Here is a 16,920-nt window from a genome sequence, read left to right on the forward strand (position 1 = left end):
CTCAAAAGTAGTTTTCTACCACATATGGGGTATCGTTGTCCTTAGGAGAAGTTGCACAAAAATTTTTGGGTCCATATTCTTCAGGAAATGCAAAAATTTGTGGCTAAAACAACATTTTTGGGTAAAAACTATTTTATTCTTTCATTTCCACAGATTCACGTTGTAAAACGCACGTGTGGGTTCTGTAAAGCTGCAGTAGCATCGTACGCAGTGAAGAAGCAGTGACCCACAAATTCAAACACAAGTCTCTTTTAATGTTTCTTCACAGCATTAAAGTCCAATTCACATAAATGCATATAACTTCAGTGGATATTATTAGTGACCAGTTTACACCAGTTCAAAGCAATGTATATCGCATGGCTTTAGATTTGCGGTCCCTAAACAGGCCAGACTTCCCTTGTCCAGTTTCCCTGGGCGACCACACGCCATCTCACAGTCTCTATACACGGAGCCTCATATGTTGCAGACACTACACACGCCAGCCCTCCTCTGACTGGTTCTCGTGGGTGTCCTACATCGCTGTATCACAGTCTCTTTACTCACAGTCGTACACAGTTCAGGATATCCTCCGGATAGCAGCCGGGCACCATTTCCACCTGTTTGCAATCGTTGCACATGTTAGTCCTCTTTCGGGCACAGGACATCCATCTCTGGGCACAGGACTGTCCACATCCAAGACCAGTTCCATGAACGACCTGCATCTCTGTGTACGCTGCGGGTGCCAGGCTATTCAGCTGCCCTGGGTGCTGGCTCTGCTGGCCTCCATGCACTCTGCAGACCAGCACACACCAGACTGACACTGACGTGCACCTCGCACGACACCTGACACACCCATACCCCTTACTGCAGGGTTTTTAAACACACCAACCTGTGGCCTTCAGCCACCTGGAAAACCCGGACTGGAGATCTGTGACTCTCATGCACACCTATGGACTTCATCCGTCTGCATGCACATTCTAGGGAGAACAAACAGCGCTCCCTAGTTGTATCAGAGGCCACAGCCTCACAGTTCAAAGTGATTACCACACTACTAGGTAAATTCCTTGAGTTGTTTAGTTTCCAAAACTGGATCACTTGCAGTGGTTTTTCACTGTTTAGGCATATCAGGGGCTCTCAAAATGCGAACTGACATCTGCAGACCATTCTATCAAAGTCTGCATTCCAAAACGTGCACCCAGACAGTACTTTATCGCCACATATGGGGTATCTGCGTACTCAGGAATAATTGCACAACAAAATTTGGGTTCCATTTAGTACTGTTACTTTCCTAAAAGTAAAAAAAATTGTGGCTAAAATAAAAATTTTGTGGAAAAAATGAATTTTGTAATTTCACGTCTCTACATTTATAAACTTCTGTGAAGCACCTGGTGATTCAAAGTGCTCACCACACATCTAAATAAGTTCCTTGAGGGGTCTAGTTTCCAAAAGGGGGTTACTTGTGTGCGGTTTCCACTCTTTAGGCACTAGTTTCAGGACAGCACAACACATTCAAGACAGAGGGACAGCTCATGCCAGGTGTCTTGCCTTGAGACCCAATAGTTGAAGGTCGCAGAGGAATTTGGGAGTATATTGGTTTTGTCAGCCTGGCATTGCTTGACCATCTTTACAAACTTTGCTTTCCTAGTCAAAAATACACGATCATCAGGGCCTGGATGCTGGAAGGGCGTCATGAAATTGGCCCAGGCCTTTGACCGTGTACCCATGCCACTGCTGTACCTGAAGTGTGTTTTACTCCCATCTCCACTTTGGTTGGGTAAGATCTCTTGCCCCCTGCAGCTAGCGTCTGCTGGGAATTTTTTTTAACATACTTTCCACAGTGGCCTTCTGGTTTAACACCGTTTTAGTAGACCTCTCACCTGTAGGAAGGAGAGATTCAAGGTTCACCTTTTAGCGTGGGTCTAGCAGGGTGAATAATCAGGACTCTTTTTTTTTTTTTTTTTTTTTTTTAAGATGAATCCCGCAAAAGTCACGGGAAAGGATCAGTACGTAAATTTGGCCATATGTGCCAAGATCCCTACAGACAACACTTCACTGTCTCCAACATGATGACTACTCTCCATCTGCACCTCTGTCTCTTCCTCCTCATACAGTACCTCTCCTCAGCCCATCCACGTAGGAGTGGTGGGACGAAGTTTGTATGGGCACTAGCCTCTGTTGCGCTAGCAACCAGCTCCTGTTCCTCCTCCACCTCCTCATTGTTACCCAATCCGCACTGAGGAGATGAGATGAGGCTGGGCTGAGTAGTATCTCCTCGTCTCATGTCTTCCTCTATCTGGTACCCATGCAAAGCTTCAGCTTTAATTGTGATCAGCAACTATTTAAATAGGCACAGAAGGGGGATCGCTGTGCTGATTATGTTGTCATCAGCGCTCTTCATCTTTGTGGAGTCCTCAAAGTCTTGGAGAACTGCACAAATGTCAGACATCCATGCCCACTGTTAAGTTGTGTGTGGAGACTGACCAGAATACCGACGGGCATGTTGGAGCTGGTATTTCACAACTAGTCTCTGCTGCTCACAAAGCCTTGCCAGCATGTGCAGTGTGGAGTTCCAGCACGTGGTCATGTCGCTTCCCAGTCGGCGTGCTGACACTTGCTGTGCTGTTGCAGCGTTGCCAGAGCGGCACCAGCTGCAACCGATTTGTGGAAATTGCCACTGATGTGGCGTATTTTGACCAGAAGCTCTGGCAAATCTGGTAGGTTTTCAGAAACCGCTGAACCACCAAATTGAGCAAGTGGTCTAAGCATGATATATGTGCGAGCTTGCTAAGCTTCACAGCCGCCACCAGGTTATGGCCATTATCAGACATGACCATGCCTGGTTGGAAGAACAGTGGCCAGATCCACAGATCTGTCTGGACTATTATTCCTTTCCATAACTGCCGCGGTGTGTGGTTTGTCGCCTAGACAAATTAAAAAGAAAAAAAATTAAGCTTGGGTTTAAGTTGGTATATATGCAGCACATAAACGCATGTTCAAATTGGTCAACAGGACCCGGTCCTTTGTCTGTCCTTATACATATTGAGGTCAACTCTTGACACATGGTAAGGCTATAATATTAGACAATGTTGGACCATCCTGAACAGGGCCACCTTGTTAATGGTGGGATGGCCTTTATGCGCGCTTTTTTTTTTTTTATTTATAAAAAACAGCATTTACTAAGAACTCCTGCCTGTTTCGGTGCTCCCAATCCCTCTGCCCTCAGCTGCTGACCTCGCTCTGCATCCCAGCTTCCCAGGTTACGTTGCTGACTTCGTCATCCACCACCTCGTCTTCCACCGCTGCACCCTGGTCCTCCTGACTTGATGACTTAACAACAACCTGTCTTAACGGCAACTGTGTCACATCATCATCAAGCTCCTTAGACAAAATTTGCCGTTCCCCACATCATGTTCTTGTGACTGTGGCTGCTCTAAGCTTTGTGCATCACTAAACAGCATGTCCTCCTGTCCCTCTTGGAACCTGCAGGGTGAGAGGCCACATTCAAGAAATTATGTTGTAAAGAGCTCCTTGGAGTGTCCTAGTGTGGGATCACTGGTCTCCTGGGACATAAGATGGTGGGTGGGAGGAACGAGGATCAGGGTGAGGTTTAAGTGATCCAGACTGTTGGCTGATGAGACTGGACCGTGTGAAAGACTGGGTGTTGCTAGCAATCATGTTAGAAGCATCTGCTATCCAGCTGACCACATGTTCACACTGGCAAGGCTTCAGAGGTGGTGTACCATAGGATAGGTCATCAATGTAAAACTAGTGGACAACCTTTTTAATGTAGCAGTTGTCAGTCATAGAGCTTTATGAATCGAGAGCCAAGGGTAATAACACGATCTGTAAAAAAAAAACAATGCCAACGAGAATATAGATAATTTTCTCCCCCCTGCAGTCGACTGCGTGCAGGAACCAGGCAGCATCATAATGCTGTTAACCTGCATATTAATCGCATATCTGCAGGTTAACATTATTTCTGGTGACAGGTACCCTTTAAGTAAAAATTTGCAAAGCAGAGATTCGTATCGGGCAGTTTTACATTTTTCTGCATCAGTGATGTCGGATAAACACACAAGTAGAACACATCTAGATCAGCCGTTGAGTGACTGCATATTGCCATTGCTCTGAAATGTGTATCTTCTTTAACAGCTTTCTATAAATGCCTTTGACTACAACTGCCACGTGGACCTCATAAAACTCTTGCGGCAGGAAGGAGAATTGGATAGGTTAAGACGCGCCCGTCAGAAGATGAGTGAACTGTTCCCATTAACTGAAGGTATGAAGACAAAACGCTGACAACTTACTGTATATAGTTATATTTTGTGGACATTAACTTAAAGGGGTTGTCTGGGACTTTAACATTGGATAGGTCATCAGTTCCTGATCGGTGGGGGTGTCACACCTGGCATCCCCGCTGAGCAGCTATTCCCGGTGTCGGTGGCAGCCGGGATTGCTCACTTGCTGCGCAGCACAGCACAGTGAACTGTATACTGACTCTGGCCATGTACTGCATATCTGCCCCTATTGATTTACCGAGGAACCGTGGTCACAGGATTGGGGGCGTGTCTTTAGGCTGCTCTGCATTATTATTATTTGAGCCACGCCCCCTTGGTAAATAAAGAGCATAGAAATTAAAAGTAAAAAGGCCTATATCTCTAGACTGAGCCACGTGGCAGAAAACAAAACAAAACAGGAATGAATAAGAGCAGAAAATGGACACTTTTGACCTGCAAATTGCACTATTCAGCCATGGAGAACATGGGTTTTATTGTGAACTAGTGTATAATAACTTTACTAGGTGCAAATTACACGTAACTTTCAATTTTCGAGTGGGGAAAATAAGGATACTCTGCCGATTTTGCAAGGTTTCCGACTTATAAAGAATGGAGCGGTCTGTAATTTTTATCATGGGTGCCCTTCAACTGTAAAAGTCAGAATCTTAAAGTAATATTGTATGATTTTACATAATTAAATTGCATTTTATTGCCTGAAATAAGTATTTGATCACCTACCATCCAGCAAGAATTCTGTCTATCACAGACCTGTTAGTTTATCTTTACGAAGCCCTCCTACTCTGCACTCATTACTTGTATTAATTGCACCTGTTTGACCTCATTACCTGTATAAAAGACACCTGTCCACACAATCACGCTCCAACCTCTCCATCATGGCCAAGACCAAAGAGCTGTTTAAGGACAACAGGGACAAAATTATAGACCTGCACAAGGCTTGGAAGGACTTTAGGACAATAGGCAAGAAGCTTGGTGAGAAGACAACACAATTATTAGAAAATGGAATAAACAAAAGGTGATTGTCAATCTTCCTCGAGGGGTTCCTCTTGTGTTCTGCACAAGATCTCGCCTCGTGGGGTAAGGATGAGTCTGGGAAAGGTCGGCAATCAGCCCAGAACTACAGGGGAGGACCTGGTCAATGGCATGAAGAGAGCTGGGACCACAGTATTAAACATTACCATTAGTAACACACTATACCGTCATGGATTAAAATCCTGCAGAGCACGCAATGTCCCCCTGCTCATTCCTGAAACAAACACAGCCAGGGCAACTAGGGAGTGGTGCCGTGAGAAGTGGCTTAGCCAGTCTCCATGCCTGAACCCAATAGAAAGTCTTTGGGGTTAGCTGAAACTCAACGTTGCTCAGTGACAGCCCCAAAACCTGAAAGATCTGGAGATCTGTATGGAGGATTAGGCCAAAATCCCTGCGTAAACTTGGTCAAGAACTACAGGAAACGTCTGACCTCTGTAATTGCAAACAAAGGTTTCTGTACCAAATATTAAGTTCTGTTTTTCTATTGTATCAAATACTTATTTAATACAATAAAATGCAATTAATTATGTAAAAATGATACAATGATTTTCTGATTTGTATTTTTAGATTCTGTCTCTCACAGTTGAAGCATACCAACGATAAAAATTACAGACCTCTCCATGCTTTGTAGGTGGGAAAACTTGCACAATCGGCAATGTATCAAATACTTATTTTCCCCATTGTATTTCGGATTTCTTCAGTTAAGTTCGCTCCAATTAATGTGTTATCTCAACATATTCTATACATTATTATTAACCCTTATTTGCATATTCTTTTCCTGCAGAGATATGGTTGGATTGGTTGAAAGATGAAATGAAGATTGCAGAAGACGGTGCAAGTCGTGAGGTTGTTTATGAGCTGTTTGAGAAAGCTGTGAAAGATTACATCTGTAAGCTCCAATTGTCTAGATTACATGCACCCCATCCCCCACCATCTGTCTCACGCACCGCGTAGCATCATGTATGAGAAATCAATCCAGTATATTATTTATTTGAACGCTGTACGTTATAGTGAGAAAGCCGAAATGATTTTCTAGTCACAGATATGTGTGTTCTCTTTAGGTCCAGAAATTTGGTTGGAGTACGCACAGTATTCTATTGGAGGGATGGGAGAAGAGGGTGGCATTGCCAAGGTTCGCTGTATCTTTGAGAGAGCATTAACAGCGGTTGGACTCCATATGAGCAAAGGATCGACCATATGGGATGCCTACAGGGAGTTTGAGAATGCAATATTAGGAACCTTACAGGTAACTAGATATTCCGGTATCCAGAGAATAAATTATTATTTGTGGATGTTAATCTACGTAGATTTCTTGTTGTGAATTGGTTGAAATATGTGGTAAAGTTAAATTGCCTCACTTCTTATGTCTTAGCCTTTGCCAGGAACCATTCCTTCAGCAGAGCAGCAGCAGATGCTGACTACCCAACTTGAGAAGATCCACACGCTTTTCAAACGCCAGCTAGGTGTACCCCTTCTAGGTAAGTTCTTTCTAGGAATACCTAAAATGAACAAAACCACCGTTTAACCCCTTTTACCCCATGGCGATTTTTCTAATTTTCGTTTTTACCTCCCCTTCTTCCAAGAGCCATAACTTTTTTTATTTTTCTGTCAGTATGGCTGTATGAGGGGTTGTTATTTGCAGGATGAATTGTATTCTTAAATGACCCCATTTATTTTACCATATAGTGTACTGGAAAACAAAAAAAAATTACAAATGTTGTGAAATTGCAAAAAAAAAAAAAAAGTGCAATTCCACAATGGTTTTTCTGGGTTTTTATTTACCATATTTATTATATGGTAAGACTGATCTGCCAATATGATTCCCCAGGTCAGTAGTAGTACGCAGATACCAAACATGCATAGTTTAAGTGGTGAAAAAAAAAAATTGAAATTTGTGCCATTTTCCGAGACCCGTGACGTTTCATTTTCTGGGGCTGGGTGATGGCTTACTTTTTGCATCTTCAGCTTTATTAATACTATTTTGGGTGTAGAGTCGATGTTTTGATCTTCTGTTATTGCATTATATTGCAATGTTGTGGCGACCAGAAAACTGCAATTCTGCTGTTTTTAATTTTTTTTTTCTTGTTACTCCATTTATTAATTGGATTAATTTACTTTATATTTTGATAGATCGGACATTTCTGAATTCAGCGACAGCAAATTTGTATTTTTTTTTTTTTGTTTTATTTTATTGGGGCAAAAGGGGGGTGATTTGAACTTTGTTTTATTATTTCATATTTTTTTAAACTTTTCTTTTTCACTTTTGACATAATTTAATAGTCCTCATGAAAGGAGACTTGAAGCAGGGATCATCCAATCACCTGTGCTATACAGAGCAGGGCTTCAGCTCTGCTATGTTGTTGTTATTTATTATCGTAGTGCCATTTGTTTTATTGTACTTTATATGTGAAAAGAGGTGTTCATAATAAAAAAACAAGGACAGTAATCTTGAATAGTGATGAGCGAGTATGCTCGTTACTGGGGTTTCCCCGCATGCTTGGGTGGTCTCTGAGTATTCGTATTAGTGCTTGGAGATTTTGTTTTCGTCGCAGCAGCTGCATGATTTGCGGCTGCTAGACAGCCTGAATACATGTGGGGGGTGCCTGTTTGTTAGGGAATTCCCACATGTATTCAGCCTGTCTAGCAGCCGCAAATCATGCACCTGCTGCGATGAAAACAAAATCTCCGAGCACTTAGGGTATGTGCACACGATGCAGAATTGGTGCAGAACTGCAGCAGATTTTTCTGCTGCAGAAACGCTGCAGAACCGCATTGTGATTGTACAATGTAAATTTATGTGGAAAAAAAAAAGCTGTGCAGAAAAATCTGCGCAGAAACGCTGCAGATTTCAAAGAAGTGCACGTCGCTTCTTTTGTGCAGTTCTGCAGCGTTTCTGCAGCAGATTTTTCTGCACCATGTGCACAGCTTTTTTTTTCCACATAAATTTACATTGTACTGCATAGAAACTGCGCAGAAACTGCATCAAATCTGCAGATGAAGATTTAGTGCAGAAAATTCTGCACCACATTTCCTACGTGTGCACATAGCCTAACACATACTCGTAAGACACCCGAGCGTGTTCAGGAAAACCCGAGTAACGAGTATACTCGCTGATCACTAATCTTGAACAAAACGATTCACCAACTTGTACTTGAGGAGTCTACAAGGAATGGGTGAGGATACAGTAGGTGAGGGTAGAGCTGGTCATGCAGAAGTATGATAGAACAAGTGTTACTGCAGGTTGTACGCTTGTCGACAGGTTTCCACAGTAGTGAGTCTATGTTGGGGTAGAGCGTTCAGAGAAGGGGGGATGCACGGGACAAGTCTTGTATGTAATTGTGGAAAGAGAAGATAAGAGGGGAGTAGAGAAGGAGGTCATGAAGGGGTTAAAGATGACTATATAAATTTATAATATGTTTAACCCCTTTCTGACCTCTTAAGGGATAGTACGTCCGAGGTCAGCTCCCCTGCTATGATGCGGGCTCCGGCGGTGAGCCCCCATCAAAGCCGGGACATGTCGGCTGTTTTGAACAGCTGACATGTGCCAGCAATAGCGGTGTGTGGAATCACTGACGGCGGCATTTAACTAGCGCCTACGGCCGGAAATGCGCACATCGCTGATCCCCTTCACGTGATCGGGGGTCAACGATGCGTCGGCATGACAACCAAAGGTCTCCTTGAGACCTCTATGGCTGTTGATGCCAGATTGCTGTGAGCACCACCCTGTGGTCGGCGCTCATTAGCAATGCAGGAATTCTACTACATAGGAGCGATCTGAGCTTCTCCTCTATGTAGCTGAGGCGATCGAGTTGTCCCAGTTTCTAGTCTCCCATGGAGGCTATTGAAGCATGGCAAAAGTAAAAAGAAAAAAAAAATGTTTTAAAAAATATGAAAAAATTATAAAAGTTTAAATCGCCCCCCTTTCGCCCCCATTCAAAATAAAACAATAAAGAATCAAATATACACTTATATGGTATCGCCGCTTTCAGAATCACCCGATCTATCAATTTATCAATTAAAAAAAGGATTAAACGCCAGTTACTTTTTTTGTCGCCACGACAATAACAGGCGATCAAAAGATCTTATCTTCACCAATATAGTATAATTAAAAACGACAGCTCGGCACGCAAAAAATAAGCCCTCACCCAAACAGAGATCCCAAAAAAATGGAGACGCTACGGGTATCAGAAAATGGCGCAATTTTTTTTTTTTTTTTTTTTTTTTTTTTTTTAGGCAAAGTTTGGAATTTTTTTTCACCACTTAGATAAAAAAGAACCTAGACATGTTTGGTGTCTATGAACTCGCAATGACCTGGAGAATCACAGTGGCAGGTCAGTTTTAGCATATAGTGAACATAGCAAGAAAACCAAACAAAAAACCAGTGTGGGATTGCACTTTTTGTTTGCAATTTCACCGCACTTGGAATTTTTTTCCCCATTTTTTTTTTATCACATGACATGCTAAAACCAATGATGTCGTTCAAAAGTACAACTCGTCCCGCAAACATTAAAGCCCTCACATGGCCGTATTAACAGAAAAGTAAAAAAGTTATGGCTCTGGGAAAAAGGGGAGCCAAAAACTAAAACGAAAATACCCCGGGTCATGAAGGGGTTTAACAATATTATTTGATTCTTGGTCTGGCCTTCATGTTGTTTCTTGTATACAGCTAAAAATACCTTGCTACCTTTTTAAAATCCCTTTGTTAATTTTAAATCATTTTAATAATTTCTAATAAAATATAAAATTATTAAAGTATCCATTTCTATGACTTTTTATCCCACTAAGGGCAAGATCACACGTTCAGTATGTGTAAGCTAAAATCAGGAGATGAACAAATAGAGGAAAAGTATAATAGAAACACGTCCCCCCTTCTGCATTTATCACCCACTATTGGTTTTGGCCATCAAATACTGATGTAAAATACTGACCAAATACTGAATGTGGGAACCCGGCCTAAGACATTCAGCTTATTAGGAATTGTTGTTTATCCATTTTTACTATAGGCAGAGCTGCAGTGAGCTGTACCTAATTAATTCTCTTAATCAATTTGACACCTCTTTCAACTGCTGTGCACCACTGTTAAAAATGTATGCCAGCCTACACCTTTCATAGAGTGACAATTTTTTTTCTCAAAAAGTTGGCTGCCGGAATTGGCCAGGTCTGGAGTAAAATAGCTAAAAGATACAATATTATTGGAGAGGTTTGAGTTGCACAAAAATGTTGTGACTTTTCCATCAGTTTTCCAGCACAATCTGCTGAAAAAAGGCCATCATTTCAAGGGGTATGGACACTACTGGGATGCATCGTCAAGACAATATAACCCAAGCTCTCGAATGGAGGGGGGGTATAGGTTCCTGAAGATTTTGAATGTTGTAGGCGAGCAAAATGCAAAACCAAGAACCTTGTGGCTTTATGTGACTGGGCTGAAAACAAATAGTCTCCAGTTTTTAGCTTAAATTTCACCACATTTTGGATAAGTATACAATCAGCAATTACACTTCCTGATAATGATCATGGAGCAAGACACAATATAAGCAATGCCTGGGATGAGTAAGATGTATGGAGTGCTTATACATTGAGCTTTATTGTATCCTTGATAGATATGGCATCAACTTATGCAGAGTATGAAGAATGGTCTGAAGAACCCATTGCAGAATCTGTCAGTCAGAGCTATAAGAAGGCGATAAAGCAAATGGAAAAGTACAAGCCTTATGAGGAGGGACTGGTGAGCGACAATATATAAGAGAATAACTATACGTTCGAAGGCATGGAGAGTGACTCCAGATCTGATTGGGTGCAAGGCTTAAGTGTCATAACAACCTCACATAATCCCTGGGAATGCGAGTGCCGACACTGCCGGAATGGCGCTGCCACTGGAGGCGTCTTTAGGTGTTTTATTTTAATGGGGACAAACCTTCAGATTGACAATGGGTTGTTCTAGTAGTGGACAACCCCTTTAGACTGAGTAAGATGAGCACTATGCTGAAGTTTACAACGGGGTAAGATGGTTCGCCGTGGATGGCATAATGCTGATGTTTACGACAAGCTAAGATGGTTCAGCATGGAGGGGCACCAACCTGAGGTTTATGACCGTGTAAGATGGTTTGCTGAGGTTTACGACAAGCTAAGATGGTTCAGCATGGGGGGGGCACCAACCAGAGGTTTACGAAATTGTAAGATGGTTCGCCGTGGATTGCATAATGCTGATGTTTACGACAAGCTAAGATGGTTCAGCATGGGGGGGCACCAACCTGAGGTTTACGACCGTGTAAGATGGTTTGCTGAGGTTTACGACAAGCTAAGATGGTTCAGCATGGGGGGGCACCAACCAGAGGTTTACGACAGTGTAAGATGGTTCGCCGTGGATGGCATAGGGGGGGCACCAACCTGAGGTTTACGACCGTGTAAGATGGTTTGCTGAGGTTTACGACAAGCTAAGATGGTTCAGCATGGGGGGGCACCAACCAGAGGTTTACGACAGTGTAAGATGGTTCGCCGTGGATGGCATAGGGGGGGCACCAACCTGAGGTTTACGACCGTGTAAGATGGTTTGCTGAGGTTTACGACAAGCTAAGATGGTTCAGCATGGGGGGGCACCAACCAGAGGTTTACAACAGTGTAAGATGGTTCGCCGTGGATGGCATAATGCTGATGTTTTCGACAAGCTAAGATGGTTCAGCATGGGGAGGGGGGCACCAACCAGAGGTTTACGACCGTGTAAGATGGTTTGCAAAGGGGATCACCATGCTGAGGTTTACGACAAGCTAAGATGGTTCAGCATGGGGTGGGGGGCACCAACCTGAGGTTTACGACAGTGTAAGATGGTTTGTAATGGGGATCACCATGCTGAGGTTTATGACAGGATAGGATAGGTCGACAGGGGGGGTTCCATACTGAGGCACATCATGCTTATGGCTGTATAGTACAGTGCTGACCCTGTACAGACCTTGCTGTGTGCATGATGTCCAGCCCTAATTTTTAGTATGAATGACTTGTGAACTTATAGTAATCTTTCTACCCAGTATGTAGCAGAAAACATATTTTGCCCAAATTTGTGGATTCTTAAAATATTGAAACTGAATAAAAGGACTGTTTGGGGGGGACACTAATTTTTCAAAAAGCTCATACTGTACAGCAGTATTAAGAAGATCAGGTCTGTTTGTGCAGTACATGACCATAGTGGCTGTAACTCTTATCTTGTGCCCCATTAGCTGGCTGCTGAAACGCCAAAGCTGGCAGAATACCAAGCTTACATTGACTTTGAAGTGAAAGAAGGAGACCCTGCTCGTATCCAGCTTGTTTTCGAGCGTGCCTTGGCTGACAACTGCTTAGTGCCAGACCTTTGGGCCAGATATACACAGTATCTTGTGAGTACCGAGCTGGAAAGGCAATGTATTTACTCATCCATTTATTAGCTTTTTGACATGAAATAAAAGATCTTAGTAACGCTGTTTTCTTAATGTATTGTCTTAGGACAGGCAGCTAAAAATGAAGGAACTTGTGCTTGGTGCACATGATCGAGCTGTCAGAAATTGCCCATGGACTGTAGGACTGTGGAAAAGTTATATCCTTGCCTTAGAGAGACATTGTGTTGATCACAAATCTATAACTGGTAAGTCTGCTTTGTATTCATATACAAGATGGAAATAAGCCTTTAAGACCAGAAATTGCCATTTGTCATCCATACCATATTTTCCAGACTGGATCGTTTATAGTAAATTTCCAATCTGTGCAGGGAGTACAGTTTACAACCATAAGTAGTAGGTGATGGGTATTTAGGTCTTATGATATAAAATATTTGGTATTGTATTTCTAATATTGGTGCATTCTTTGTCTTTATGAATATTTTCTGTGTTTACCCATATAGAAACTTTTGATAAGGCTCTAAATGCTGGGTTCATTCAAGCTACAGACTATGTAGACATTTGGCAGTCTTATTTGGACTATCTCAGACGAAGGGTGGACTTCACAAAAGGTAACTGAACATTCAGCCTGTTGGAAGATCTTGGATCCTTATTACCACACAGATAAAAGTGGGTCAAATCAGCCATTTTCAAAAGGACTTGTTGATTGAAGTGTGTAGTGATGTCCCAACAGCAAATTTTGACTGGAAATGTTCCACCCTCCGTTATCATCCCTTATCTTTGTCCTTACGGTTATTCTAGAATTGTCCGGTATGTCTGGAGGTTCAAGGTAACAAAATCACTTACTGAATTTGCAGAGAAAGTGCCCTGAGTAGAGGTCCCCCATACGCAATAGAGAAGCCAGCCAAACCTGCTAATTGTGGTCGAACCGTATGACTTTGATGTTTGGGGGCCTACTGACTCCTCACTGACAGATCACAGAGAAGGATCGGTCAGTTTGAATTTCAACGCCTGATCCTTTTATTTTTTTCATGGCAACAGTTTTTTTTTTCTCTCTCCCATTAGAAATTGAGTGCTCAATCGAGTAGTGTGCTCTGAGTATTTGGGAGCCTGGAGAGGGAGTGATCTGCCAAACGGACATTCAGTATACAGTAATCTCCTGTATGGCCAGCTTTATAGATACATATATCTGCTTTGTGACTGTAGATTAGGATTAAGACGGGAAGATATTGTAGAAAGTCTGCAACGTTTCACAAACTGAATTGTACAGTGTGTAATATATTTGTGTACACAGAATTCCTAATCGGATTAATTTGCCTTTCAGATTCCAGTAAAGAACATGAGGAGCTCAGAGCTGCATTTGTTCGTGCCCTAGACTACCTTAAGCAAGAAGTGGAAGAAAGTAAGTATCTTTGTTCTGATTATGTTCATGATCTTTTTTTTACATTGCTTAAGAACAGACTGAAGATAGACTAGATTTAATCAACTTCTGTGCAACACTGCTGTCTCTTGGGATGCTTAACCGCTTCACGATATGCGTTGTACATGTACTGCGCATGTAGTGTCTCCCCCTTCGATGTGGGCTCTGGCGGTGTCCCGCGTCACGTGGTCGTGGGTCACCGGTGGGGTTGGCATGACAACCAGAGGTCTTCTACAGACCTCTATGGTTGTCATTGCTGGCTTGCTATGAGTGCCACCTGGTGGTCTGCGCTCATAGCGAGTCAGCAATTCTGCTACATATAGGTGATCTGATCATCGCCTGTTTGTAGCAGAGGCAATCGAGTTGTGCCAGCTTCTAGTCTCCCGTGAAAACTATTGAAGCATGCCAAGAATGGAAAAAACAAAAAAAATGATTTTAAAAATATTTTAAAAATATAAAAGTTCAAATCACCCTCCTTTCGCCCCATTCAAAATAAAACAATAAAAACATACATATAATTGGTATCACCGTGTTCAGAATCGCCCGCTCTATCAATAAAAAAGGGATTAACCTGATCGGTAAACGGTGTAAACGCCAGAATTACGTTTTTTTGGTCACCGCAACATTGCATTAAAATGCAATAACAGGCGATCAAAAAATCGTATCTGCACCAAAATGGAATAATAAAAAAAAAAACTCCCTCACCTGACCTGAGACCACGAAAAATGGAGACGCCACGGGTCTTCAAAAATGACGCAATTCTTTTTTTTTTTTTTAAACAAACTTTGGATTTTTTTTCTTACCACTTAAATAAAAGAACCTAGACATGTTTGATGTCTATGAACTCGTACTGACCTGGAGAATTATAATGGCAGGTCAGTTTTAGCATTTGGTGAACATGGTAAAAAAAAAAAAACCAAAAAAGGTGTGGAATTGCACTTTTTTTGCAATTTCACCGCACTTGGAATTTTTTTCCTGTTTTTGAGTACACTATATGGTAAAACCAATGTCGTTCAAAAGTACAACTTGTCCAGCAAAAACAAGCCCTCAAATGGCCATATTGACGGAAAAATAAAAAAGTTATGGCTCTGGGAAGAAGGGGAGTGAAAAACAGAAACGCAAAAACGAAAAAGGGCTCCGTCTTGAAGGAGTTAAAGGGGTTGTCCATTACTTGGCAGCCTCTTTTATTCTTTAATACGCCACAGTGTAAAACAAAGCTAAGGTGCTCCCCTGCCACATCAGTGCTGTTCCAGCGATGTCTGCGCCACGTCTCCCATAACATTATGCCACATGAGCACTGGAGCTAATCAATGGCCACTAATGGGTTGCTTTGTTGACACTTCTGTCGGGCAAACATTCGATGTTAGGAGGTGTGAGAACTTCAGTCCATTAGCGGCTACTACAGTAAAGGTACCGTCACACTGAACGATATCGCTAGCGATCCGTGACGTTGCAGCGTCCTGGCTAGCGATAGTTCAGTTTGACAGGCAGCAGCGATCAGGATCCTGCTGTGCCATCGTTGGTCGGAGCAGAAAGTCCAGAACTTTATTTCGTCGCTGGACTTCCCGCAGACATCGCTGAATCGGTGTGTGTGACGCCGATTTAGCGATGTCTTCACTGGTAAACTGGGTAAACATCGCAGGGCCGCGCTTAGTAACCCGATGTTTACCCTGGTTACCAGCGTAAACGTAAAAAACAAACACTACATACTTACCTTCCGCTGTCTGTCCCCCGGCGTTCTGCTTCTCTGCACTGTGAGCGCCGGCCAGCCGGAAAGCAGAGCTTTCCGGCTGGCGCTCAGTCAGTGCAGAGAAGCAGAGCGCCGGGGGACAGACACCGGAAGGTAAGTATGTAGTGTTTGTTTTTTTTTTACGTTTACGCTGGTAACCAGGGTAAACATCGGGTTACTAAGCGCGGCCCTGCGCTTAGTAACCCAATGTTTACCCTGGTTACCAGGGGACCGGCATCGTTGGTCGCTGGAGAGCTGTCTGTGTGACAGCTCTCCAGTGACAAAACAGCGACGCTGCAGCGATCGGGATCGTTGTCTAGATCGCTGCAGCGTCGCTAAATGTGACGGTACCTTTACTGTTATGCCATGCAAGCTTTGCAGTCAATGTCACAGGAGACCTGGCGCCGACATCACTGGAATGGCACCGGTGTGGAGATGAGCAGCCAATGTTTTATTTCTCCTACGCCTCATTGGGGGACACAGGAACCATGGGGTGTATGCTGCTGCCACTAGGAGGCTGACACTATGCACAAAAAGAGTTAGCTCCTCCTCTGCAGTGTACACCCCACTGACTGGCATTCTGAAACCCAGTTTAGCTTAGTGTCAGTAGGAGGTGGACAGGGGTCTTTTATTAGACCCATATCTACCTCCGTGTGCGTCATTTCTTTTCAGGTACCGGAGGGATCCAGTGTGAATAGTCACTGCTGTACTCCCACAAAGAGACTGAGTACGGCGTGTACTGCCACCCGGTTTCCTCATACGTCTACTCGGCAGGACCAGAGGCCCCTAACACAGAAGCGTGTTGAGGTGATCCGGACCTGCCTCCGTCTCCCACTCACTCGCCCACCAGAGCCTGTCGGTTGAAGGAGACGAGGACGTCCCACATCGCAAGATCTTCGGATTTCTGATCTTTCCTGGACGGGGCCTTAGGGGTCTTCCCTATATTTCAGTTACCTTCAGTGCCCGGAGGCTTGCACAGGGGGAATCCGGATCCACTCTCCCATCCTCCGGCAGTCAGCTGTAGCCTGGGTCCTGGCTTCCCCGGGACCTGGCTGCAGTGTTTAGTGATTATTTCTTCCCCCCTTTTGATCCAGGGGGTTT

General features: G+C 43.3%; 1 protein-coding gene across 2 annotated transcripts in view; it reads left to right on the forward strand.

The window, feature by feature from the left end:
- Positions 1-16,920, forward strand: part of SART3 (spliceosome associated factor 3, U4/U6 recycling protein) — a 67,105-nt gene that overhangs the window by 10,725 nt on the left and 39,460 nt on the right. For both annotated transcript variants that reach the window (XM_069759733.1, XM_069759738.1), the window contains exons 2-10: positions 4,132-4,258; positions 6,091-6,195; positions 6,368-6,552; positions 6,679-6,784; positions 10,907-11,031; positions 12,518-12,673; positions 12,780-12,918; positions 13,174-13,281; positions 13,995-14,072. In XM_069759733.1, coding sequence (XP_069615834.1) covers positions 4,132-4,258; positions 6,091-6,195; positions 6,368-6,552; positions 6,679-6,784; positions 10,907-11,031; positions 12,518-12,673; positions 12,780-12,918; positions 13,174-13,281; positions 13,995-14,072 — 1,129 coding nt within the window. The remainder of the gene's footprint in view (positions 1-4,131; positions 4,259-6,090; positions 6,196-6,367; positions 6,553-6,678; positions 6,785-10,906; positions 11,032-12,517; positions 12,674-12,779; positions 12,919-13,173; positions 13,282-13,994; positions 14,073-16,920) is intronic.

The sequence above is a fragment of the Ranitomeya imitator genome, chromosome 1, assembly GCF_032444005.1.
Source record: "Ranitomeya imitator isolate aRanImi1 chromosome 1, aRanImi1.pri, whole genome shotgun sequence".
NCBI lineage: Eukaryota > Metazoa > Chordata > Amphibia > Anura > Dendrobatidae > Ranitomeya > Ranitomeya imitator.